The sequence below is a fragment of the Ostrea edulis genome, chromosome 1, assembly GCF_947568905.1.
Source record: "Ostrea edulis chromosome 1, xbOstEdul1.1, whole genome shotgun sequence".
Taxonomy (NCBI): Eukaryota; Metazoa; Mollusca; class Bivalvia; order Ostreida; family Ostreidae; genus Ostrea; species Ostrea edulis.
In genome coordinates this window covers 70572050-70583462 of record NC_079164.1, presented here as the reverse complement: position 1 = coordinate 70583462, position 11413 = coordinate 70572050, and the positions used below count along the sequence as shown (strand labels likewise).

Below are 11413 nucleotides of genomic sequence, written 5' to 3'. Positions count from 1 at the left end.
CTAAAAGTAATTGTAGATCTAAGAGGGGTGGAGGATGTTAAAATAGCTTGTGAATGCTTCTCCTTCTATATGGCTTATCCTATAGACTTGAAATTTTGTACAATACTTGAGCACTTTTCCTATGTGGCTTATCAGAGTTCATAATGTCTATGTTCCTGCTCATGCTTTCTCCTCCATACCATACAGTACATTAAAGGGAGGTTTCATTTGGAGCACTTCCAATTTGGGGAACTGGGGAGACATTTCTTTTTCATAAAAACAATTTTTAGTTATAGAAAGTCTTTGTCAACTAAAATTTGTGACTTTTAATTCATATTGTAGATATTCTACAAAGAATAATAAAATTCTTTAGGGAACAGTCGAATGAACAGAAACCTCTGGATGTCGCTAAGAAATGTATCAACAGTTCTGCCTCCAAGAAAGATATAAACAAGTACCTGCACAGCCTTAATAAAGCAGAGATTCTCTCCGTCACTTACCAAAACAAGGAGAAGAAGTCTGACCCACGGTGGAGAGCTGGGCCTAAATTACGATCTGTAACAGGTAATTCTACTGGCTGTTTGTCTGTCTGTAACAGGTAATTCTACTGGCTGTTTGTCTGTCTGTAACAGGTAATTCTACTGGCTGTTTGTCTGTCTGTAACAGGTAATTCTACTGGCTGTTTGTCTGTCTGTACTGGTGTATGTGTTCTTTATAGCTGGTAGGTAAGAGAACTAATAGTGAACAATCTTATTCTAAAATACATTGTATTACATTTTCAGATCAAAAACTGTTGGAAATGGCAGCAGAGTTTAGCACTCAAAAAACTTCTAGGTCACAATCAAGATCAGGTATGTTGATGATTTTAAGTATGTTCATCTTAATAAAGCCAGGGAGACCTTTGGATGATTAATACTTATAAAGTTGTCATGCTTTGATGCTGCGAGTGACCTAATCATTTATGCATATAAAGGATTAGCTTTGAGCATTTCATGCAGGTTCATTCTCATGAAAGTATAGTCCCCACTGGGAAGTTAAGAATGCAGGATAGCAATACCACTAATTATGCTTCAGATGCTGCATGTGACCTATATTTTCTGTTTTATTGAGTGATCAGGTTTTCAGGAATTTTTTTTTTACCAAGAATCTTTAATCCATTACAAATTTCAAGATTAACAAGCAGTTTGTAAGATTCGGTTCCTAAAATGGTGGATCCAGCAGAGGTGTAAGTAGTGGTCATCACCAATGGTAATTTGAGATTTACAGATAAATTTTGTTTTAAAATGACTTTCGTTGATATTGTGATATTCACATCTATGGATATAAGAGTTGAATTCCTATGCCTTGTTCACACGAAGAATTTGATTTGCATTAAATGTAAGTTAATGCGAATTAAATCTGAACCGCGTTCACACGGAGAATTTAATGCGCATTAGTTTACTTCGAATTAAAATTTACATCGTAATTTAATGCGAATTAAATTTACTTCGCATTAGCTCCATGTGAACGCAATAGGAAGCTAATTCGCATTATATGTACATGCATGTGTAATGGCAAATTTGGGTCACATGCATCATCAGCTATATAAATTAATGTTAGATTTGTGCGGAAAACTAATCAAAATGATAATAATTACGAAAATAAACATGTACAAACAGCATATCATTAGATAATGTCAGATGTAATTCGGTGCTCTGCATAGGCATACTGAGTATTATAAAAAGAAGGAATTGCTTTTAAATAAGACAAAAATGTTTTAAAATATGATTATTTTTTTTAGATTTTTTTTTATACATTTTAACAAATATGCCGCTCATTGTTAAATTCTTTTTATACTCTATGATGTCATAGTAGACTTATAATACGTATTAGTAATTAAAAATTACGTCACAACAGTAGTCAGCGGAATGGTGAAAGAGACGTTTTTGAGGTTTTTCTTAAACTGAGCTCATGAAGAAGCAATATATTGTCTAAATTGAATGCTGATCGTCGGAGGAAATAACGAGTAATTTCTTGGGAACATATAAAAACAAACACGACAAAGATCAGTTACATGTACATTGTTAACATGTACACTATATTGGCCTAGTGTTTTGAACAATGAATTCTGTATCTACCCAATATTCATTAAAATATTGATCTACATGTATAAAAATAATGATATAGTCAATCCTTTAATTCATTTCCCGCACCCTTTAATTTAGAGATACATACGAATTTAAAGCGCATTAGTTTACTTCGCATTAAATATTACTGCCGTGTGAACGCTATTTAATTCGAATTAATTTAATGCGCATTATTTTGTTTCGCATCAAATTTAATGCAAAGTAAAATTTAATGCGCATCCGTGTGAACGAGCCATTATTACAATGAGATGTTATACTCTGTAAAGATCCACCAAGGTGTTCATTCAGACATTTGTCCACCAAAGACATTATGTTTTAAAATTGTACAAGAATTTATTCATGATTAAAGGGACTGGTTCACGATTTTTAAAAAAAATATTTTTCATTTTTTATGTTAAACAATAAAAATATAACTCGATTTAATGTTGACAACCAATATTTTCACCTTCTGAATGCAATTTTAGCCTTTAATCTCAGAGTGTTATGTAAACAAAGATTCGAGTCTTTTTATGTATACAAACAAACTAGCGAAATATTGATTTTGTAATATAATTCATCTTAATTTTGCATAGTCACAAATTTTAACTTTACTTTAGATGACACATTTTACCCCAAAAATGCTTGAAATGTGAAAGATATAATTAACTTAGATTGATTTAAGAAATGAAACTTATAATTCTTTGTTTGATGCATGTATCAAACGAAACATTGGACGGAAAACTTCATCAATGCGCTACGCGCAAAAATCAAACAAATGCATTTCGTTATAAATAATGCTTGTGTGGAAAATCCCGTTCTATAAATATCACTAAAATTAGAACTGGGAAGACGCATTCCAGAGAAAAGTAGTCCCGTGTGCTTAGTGCAGATGAACTCCAAACGAAATTTTGACAGAGAAATCAAACAAATTTTTCAACCAATCTGCATCGTTTATAAGTCATCACTTTAAAAGTTATTAAATGATATCCATTTCTTTTGAAAATTTCGTAAACAATATCCGCAATCTTTGTTTACAAAACAAATAATAAACTCTCTAAAATGAGCTTCAGTGATGATGCATAACCTAATTTTCATTTGAAATCTTTCAAACATATTAGACAGTAGATTTTGATCATTAAAAGTGAAAAATAAAATTTTGGGTAAAATCGTGAATCAGTCCAAGTCTCAGGCAAAACAAAAATACAATTGATCTGCCTCATACATCGTAACTATTCGTAATGAGCTAAAACATTTGAAACATCTCTGAAAACTGTGGAATGCCCTGTAAGACTGGAATGCCAGGTAAAACCGTGGAATGCCTGGTAAAACTGGAATGTCCGGTAAAACCATGGAATGCCCGGTAACACCGTGGGATGCCCGTTAAAACCATAGAATGCCCGATAAGACTGGAATGCCTAGTAAAACCATGGAATGCCCGGTAAACCGTGGAATGTACATGTACAACGTTAAATTGTGGAACACCATACAGGACTTGTGTTATGGCTTTACCATGACACTGCACAAAGTTCCAAATGATGCTTTTATTCATATCTAATATTCTCAGTATGAAGTATACAACTGTTCATATTGCTTTGCTTCACTTCATCTCTATTTACTATGCAAGTCATAATTTCTTATTTAGTTTATGATTGATGAACTAAGATATGAAAGCTATTCATTTTCTGTTAAATTTGAAATTAAGGATGGGTAAAACTTGTGAATTAGATTAAATTATTTCAAGGTTTTATTTATGATTTTTAAATGCTTGCATAAAAATGTGGGTGTATTATGCTATACGGCTATCTGTCTGTCCATCTGTCCCTTTAACTTTGTCTTTGCAAGTCCTCCTAAACCCCTGGGGGGGATTTTGATGAAACTTGGTACAAAGAAATATCACAATGTGGAGATATGCATATTGCAAGGGGAATAATGCACCAATATTTGTGATGGAGTTAGGGCCCTTGGACTTAGATTTATTTTATGCAAGTATTTTGTCTTCGCAACTCCTCTTAAATCCTTTGGGGGACTTCAGTGAAACTTTACACAAAAGAAGATAACAATATGTAGATGTGCATATTACGAGGGGAATATTGTCCCACTATTTTTGAAGGAGTTACAGCCCTTTGACTTCGATTTGTTTAATGCAAAATACATTTTTTTTGCAACTCCGAGGAAATCCTTTTGTGGATAATCCTTTCTTACTTGCTCAAATTCCTGAGTCAATAATGTATGCGGGCATATCATGTACCGGTTTAGCGGTGCCCTACTATTGTAAAAGCAAATTGATGTTTTACCTTTATTTTATGTTGTAGACCTAATCCCTAGACTACCAGAAACCCACCAACAGCGCAATCCCAATTCCACTCCCTACAGTGTGACAGGTATGTGTCTCTGTATACTGCAGATATTTACTTCATTGTATGTCAAAACCACAAATCAGCTCTTTTGTGAAAATAACTAATGTTATTTATATATACCTATTAATGTTTCATTTTTTGATATTGTTGATTTCATAGAGTGTGTTCTGATTTTCTGGATCACCACACTTTGAAACTGATGACATCACAATGCATCAACACAACATTATTTTTTTTTTGTGAAAAATATCAACTACATCAATAATAAACTGCATACACAAAAAATAATTTATTATCTTATGAAAGTGGTGTTAAAAATGCATAAAGGGATAATTGATCCCAATGGAAAGAAATATATAACAAAATTTCAGACGTCTTCACACTCTTTGAACATTGAGAAGGGCAGGCATAAAAATATTTCAAGAAGTAATAGGATTTGTACATTTTGTAACCTAAATGAGTTAGAAGACTAATTTCATTTTATGTTAAAATGTCCTTTTTATAACGGTTTAAGAATTAAATATATCAACAAAAAAATTATTACAAGAAACCCAGTATCTTCAAATTAGTAAAACTTCTTAATAGTGTAAATAATACAAAAGAACTCAATAATTTAGGAAACAACAGCTAGGCTACAAAGTTTCGATCTTCGTGTAATTTATGAATTCTGTACTTGCTACGTCATATTATTCACGTGTATTGTTATGTGTATGTTGAAATGCATTGATTTTATATCCTCAAAATTGTATTTGTATGTCTACTCACCCTCTACTATCTTATTTGTATATATTTGTAAATATTTTGTATTTATATCTGATGAGCTGTATAGCTTAAGGAAATAAAGAATCAGAATTGGGGTATAGGATAAATTAATCATTACTACATTAACTTGATCCAAAGAGTTGGATCACATCTCATTGACAGGCGCGGATCATCAGATCAAACTCGACACTTCACATCTTGTTTGATCTGATTATCCTTGCGACTCATCTGATCAAGTTACTGCAGTGATAATATATATGTATACCATTGCATTGCATTTTTCCAGTGTCTGACAAAAGAAAAAGGATTAGCGAGTGCAAAATGACTATATCAGATTTTGCTACAAAAAGGGGGGGGGGGGGGGGGTCATCATGAGCAAAATCAAAACTGTAAAGAGTAATTCCATTTATTGGTTTGTAATGTTTATTTTTTTTCTCAGAGGAGCATCACCACCACTATCATAATCATGAACACAACACCGTGGTCCAAGTTGGAGATGGGAATCTGGCACATGTTAATTTACCAGGTACACATATCTATACATCTAATACTAAAGAAAAATGAATATATCTGTCAAATGAATTCTCTCCCCTTGTACATGATATAATGACAGGAAACCTATTTTTACCTGCTTCACCCAAGCATGGCTCCAAATGCATAAACTGCTTATCTTACATTTATATTTGGCTGTGAGAGTAGTTTTGAGTCAATGTTATATAACTGTTTCATGTTGATAACAAGACATATTTTAATAGATGTTGAAATTGTTATGATTTACTTTATTTTTCAATGATGATTGTCAATTTTTTGGATATAAACAAGATACCAGGAATCATGAGCATTTAAACTGTGTTGCAAATCTGAAATGAAGATAAAGGTTTTGATTTAACTATTACGGTTTGGTTAATCTAGGTGGATCAATTATCAAGAGTCGTGATGTGAGAACCCTTTGACATTAGGGCTTCCATGTTTAAACATTTAAAGAGGACATTAAGACAAGATGCACTGTATCATATTTTTTTTATACTTTGACCCATTTCTTTAAGGTCAAGTTAAAAACAATGCGACCCAGCCTTAACACTACAACCTTTTAACATGAAGACTTGAAAGTTTGAACACTTGTCTATGAGATTAATCTCAGATGCACTGTATTACAATTTTTCACCTTGGATCCACAGCACCAAAAATTTTGACCTTGACCTATTTATCAAGGTCATTTTTTTACAGCAATATAGACCAGACCATACCATTGAGAACCCTTTGACATTAGGACCTCAATCATGAAACAATCAAAGAGGACATTAAGGCAAGATGCACTATACCAAAAGTTTTGACTTTGACCCATTTCTTCATTGAAGGTCAAGTTTTAAAAAATGCAACTTAGCCATACCTCTAGAACATTTTGACATGAAGACTTAAAAGTTGGAACACCCATCAATAATATTAAGCAGAGATGCACTGTATTACAGTTTTTGACCCTGATACATTTCTTTAAGGTCAAATTATGAAAATTTAAAAAAAAAAAAAAGCAGTCAAATGATTATAAAATTTGTTCATTTCTCAGTTAGATAACTTGCTAACACATAAACATCAAGACTTCATATATTGGAGTACAATAATTATTAGTTGTAGAATATTGAAGTAAGATGGACGACATTGACAAGACATTTACATTGGCCATGATATTGCCCACATCATACTCTTGCTCTCAATATTGTTGTCTCAGCATTAAAATTCAAACTTTGAAGGGGAGACATCTCATGATCTGTTGTTTATTATTTTTTTAATAAATTTTTTTTTTTTTTTTTTTTTTTTTTTTTTTTTTTTTTTTTTTTTTGGTGTTATTTTTTTGGGAGGGGGGATATAAACACTTGACAGTCTATAGATCCATTATACTTGATTTAGACATTAACTACACTTATTTCATTCAAAGCCAGAACTTAGAGGTGAAAAATAACCAAACAATATTTCACATAAATCTCCAAAACGTATTGTTAAAGAAATAGTGAACTTCAAACTTCAGTTTTAACTCCATGAATTCCTTAAAACACTGTTAAAGTGAGAAAAATGGCCAACAGATATAATTGTAGGTTTCTAGTGACATTGCTAGATATTCAGTGTAATTCATTCTTTGTCAAGTGGATTCTTGAACCATCATGATTTTTTTCATTGATGTTTATCCAACAGGAAGATTCAAATACAAAATCCTCAAAATTCAGATTGATACTTCCTTTTTGATGAATAATGCTTGAGTTTTAAGTATACATGTTTTTGGGATGTTTCATGATATTATGTTGAATTAATTAATTACACAAAGCCTTTGCAATCTCCTCTGGAAAAAAAGTGCATGCATATTTTAGAAATAATTCTGTTCTTTTCAGTTTGTAGCATATATTATAATTCATACATCATATTATATCAGATGTGTATTTAGAGAGTGTGTGAGTACTTATTGAAAGTATATACCACTGGCTCCAACAGGTGTCATATTTTTCACTTTCTCCATCTAAATATTCAAACACACCCAAAGTGATTTATCTGCACCTACTTGTGCCCATATATTTCCAGATCTGTAAAAGTATGGACAGGGCCAAATGCCTATGAGAATTTCAGCTGATAAGGAAACTCTAAGCTTAAACTCGAGAGTTACATTTGTATATACCATTTGTAGTGAATCTATGTATCGTATAACATTAAAATCATAAAAATACAATTGTTAATGAATTCAATTATGTAAGTTTAACATGAAACAAGACTTCAAAATTTATTTCTATAAATATGGGATGGGGGGGGGGGGGGGGGGCATTTGCATATAGTTATATATCTGTCATTTCAACCTTTGTTTTTTGCTCACAATAGAATTCAAAATGTGTTCTATAAAATGGTGAACATGATCAAAGAATGTGTTCTATTATTTTTTTTTCTTCTCTCTGGCAAAATTATGTACAGTAATTAATTCAAATCTACATCATTTTATAATTACCACCTCACAATTCATTGCAAGTGGGGATGCAATAACTGGCCCGCTCGAGTATGTGTGAGTATGCGAGTGCATATGTATGCAACATTGAAGTTGTAGATACTCCACAAGTCTCATTTTTTGCTCCATTGATTTCATACTCCACATGTACAGTAGCTTTGTTATCACGAGAGAAAGAATCCTATTGATTTTGGAGTCAAATGGTCAAGGTCACTATGGGACTTCATAGAAAAAACTTGTAGACACTCTACAGGCCACATTTTCTGTCCCATTGATTTCATACTTGACATGTAGCTTTGTTATTTTGGGGTCAAAGGTCAAGGTCACTATTGGACTTCATAGAAAAAGCTTGTAGATGCTGATTGTGAAGGAATATGTCCCCACTCAGCAGAGCTTTTGTTTACTGTTTTATTGTATTTGCACGGCATTACAATGTGTTTATTTCATTTTCAGATATCGAAAAAGAAAGGGAGAGGATTACAGAAGGAGAAGTTGAAAAAGATTCATATCCGTGAAGGAAGATAGTGGTTAAAGTTGCGCTGCCTTCATCTTGTCTGTAAAGAAAAAGTTTCTTTCTTGCAGTGAATAAATACTATGAATAGAAACGTAGACATGCAACATTGAATTGCACTGTCCATATACAAATAGCATGAATTTTTGATATTTAGTAATGATTTGAATCATAATTATTGATCCATGCACCATGTCAAATCTAGCCAATTTTTAACAGACCAGTATATAATGTTCTTTCATGCAGTATTAGAAAGTGAAAGTCAATCAAGTGAAAGTGAAGTAAAAGTTACTCATCTTTCAAATATGACCTTAACATTTAAAAGAATGGAGGTCCCATGCCATGGTAAAAATTGGCATGATTAAGACTCCTTGCTGCTACAGATGTAAGCTCTATAAGTCAAAATTTGTGGCACTTCACCTATAGGAAGCCAGGCCATAACTATGTACAATGTGGCCATAACTATGTACAATTTATATGCAATTTGCATGTGCTTCTGCATGTTTTTATCCAAAAAGTAATAATTATAAAACAAAGGGGAAAAAATCTTCAATATTTTTTGCAACTCTTCTATTCTGGAAACTTAAATTAGCTTCCAGAAATACTGAAAATTGACCAGGAAACGCCTCCTGAGCCCCTCACCGGGTCTTTCCTGTAGACCCATCTGGAAATTCAAAGTAACCTGTCAGGTCCCCTGCCTTTCTGTGCACACTAATTACTCTCTAGCTACATGAACTTTCCTGGCTGATGATGCCGCAGCACGAGTGAAAAAATTCTCAAATGAAACGTAACATTCCAACAACAAAAAAACGGTCGTAGATCTGTGAAATAATTTTAGACACAAACAGATAATTATTGGGTTTTTTTTTTTAAATCATAGAATGAAGATATTTTATATATATGCCTATTGGTTTTGAGAGTAAATTATTTAATATAATATGTACAGTAAATTATTTTGGTAATAGATAGTATTATTGATAAAGTCTTGCTGATCTGTGATCAATTTCATATGCACCATATTGTGTAATGCATACTAATGTGATACCAGTGTATGTTAATTGTAAAGATAATGGAACAAATTGGAGTGTAAATTGAGAAAATTCCTTATTGCAGGACAGGAGAAAATCATCAAATTAAACCCTAAAAACAGTTATATGCTACAAAGGACTGTGTATGATAACAACCTTTCTATGCTTTCATATAAATTATTCAAGAAAAATTATTAAAAAGTAAAGCTTTAAAGAAAGAATAGATCTTTCTATTTCATAAAAGAGCTAGTGTCCAATTCAATTTCACATAATTTGTCTCTGATATTTACAGTACATAATGTCAAAAGTGATGTGATTTCTCATTTTCTTTCTGCACCATATGCAAAGTATGAGACCATCACTGTATTCAAGCCAGGGCCGGTTCTCCTGCCAAACACTGACATTTTCTTTGTCACTTTGTTCTTCTTAGCGTCAACTTTCTCTTCCTTTCTCAATTTTTCTCAAATTTAGTTAAAATATTATTTTATGTAAACATTGTTCTTTCAGGAAACAAAATTTTACTATCACTTACATGTTTGTGTACTAAGATAAATACTATTACGAAGGTTGTACGAACTTGCACTTGGTGTGTACTAGAAGAAAAACTGTGTGTAAATAGCAAAGTTATGTGAAAATGTTGAAAAGAATGACCAAACATCATATCTATTTTGTTATAATTCCAAAACAATGTCAGTTTGTTCAAATTAAGGATAATAACCGAGTGGCTATGAGATTCGATCTTTCACAAAGTACAGAGTTGATTTTTAGAGTTCTTACCATATACAGTCCTTTGCATACATTTCTTTGTTAATTCTTATGATTATTTAGTGAAAATTTGTTTGTAAAAAAAAATTGATTTTGAAGAAAAGATTTAATCTTGAAAATCCTGGCAATGGGCAGTTCCTGTGGTTCATTCCGCCATGTTGTTTTATGTCAATACTGAGATTTTAATTGTGCAGTTGTTTTCCAGATGATTGTGATGAAAGTTGTATGGATGTGATACACGTACATAAACATAGAAAGCTGTGATAAAATGACTGCTTCCTTGTCATTAAAAAATGATGCTTCTGAAAATCAATGAAAAAATATACATGTACGAAGGAATTTTAATAACTTTCTGTCTTTGTTGATGTGATTTTTGGCTGTCTGACAGAGTTATGCTATTCAACTGCTTAATTTTTAAAGCGTCCCGTGATGTAAATACACTCTTGTAAGCATGAATATCATTTTTTTCTCTTGTGTATGAATGTTATGTGTTATGTAACTTAAAAAGGTACAGGCACATGGACAGATGAGCTTTATCAATATCATGTATATATGTATTTCATATTGTCACAGACATATTTAGATTTTCATTATGAAATATTTGGACTGATTTTTTGCTTAGCAATATCAATCAATAAATATATAGCTGACCAAGGGATAGATTGCATATATTTCTTTTTATTAACCTTTGCTTTGATGTTGAGTTCAAGATACATTTTAGTTTGAACGAATTTTTCAGATGAGAACTTTTTACTGTCATACATGTAATTACAAATAGTAATACTATACCAAACAGATTTTGTTATTTACATTATAGCATTAAATCCCGGTAATTGTATCAATAATGTGTTCCTGCAGCACTACACATGACATTGCAAAAAAATCACTGTGGCATTATATTTATATAAATTGTTTTTCATAATGAT

At 32.0% G+C, this 11413-nt stretch overlaps 1 protein-coding gene across 1 annotated transcript in view; it reads left to right on the top strand.

Moving 5' to 3' along the window:
• LOC125683285 (protein eyes shut-like) overlaps positions 1-11413 on the top strand; it is a 21493-nt gene extending 10080 nt beyond the window's left edge. Inside the window, exons 6-10 of the mRNA XM_048924281.2 lie at positions 322-543; positions 762-830; positions 4397-4465; positions 5643-5729; positions 8637-11413. Of these exons, the coding sequence (XP_048780238.2) occupies positions 322-543; positions 762-830; positions 4397-4465; positions 5643-5729; positions 8637-8698 (509 nt within the window). The 3' untranslated portion in view covers positions 8699-11413. The remainder of the gene's footprint in view (positions 1-321; positions 544-761; positions 831-4396; positions 4466-5642; positions 5730-8636) is intronic.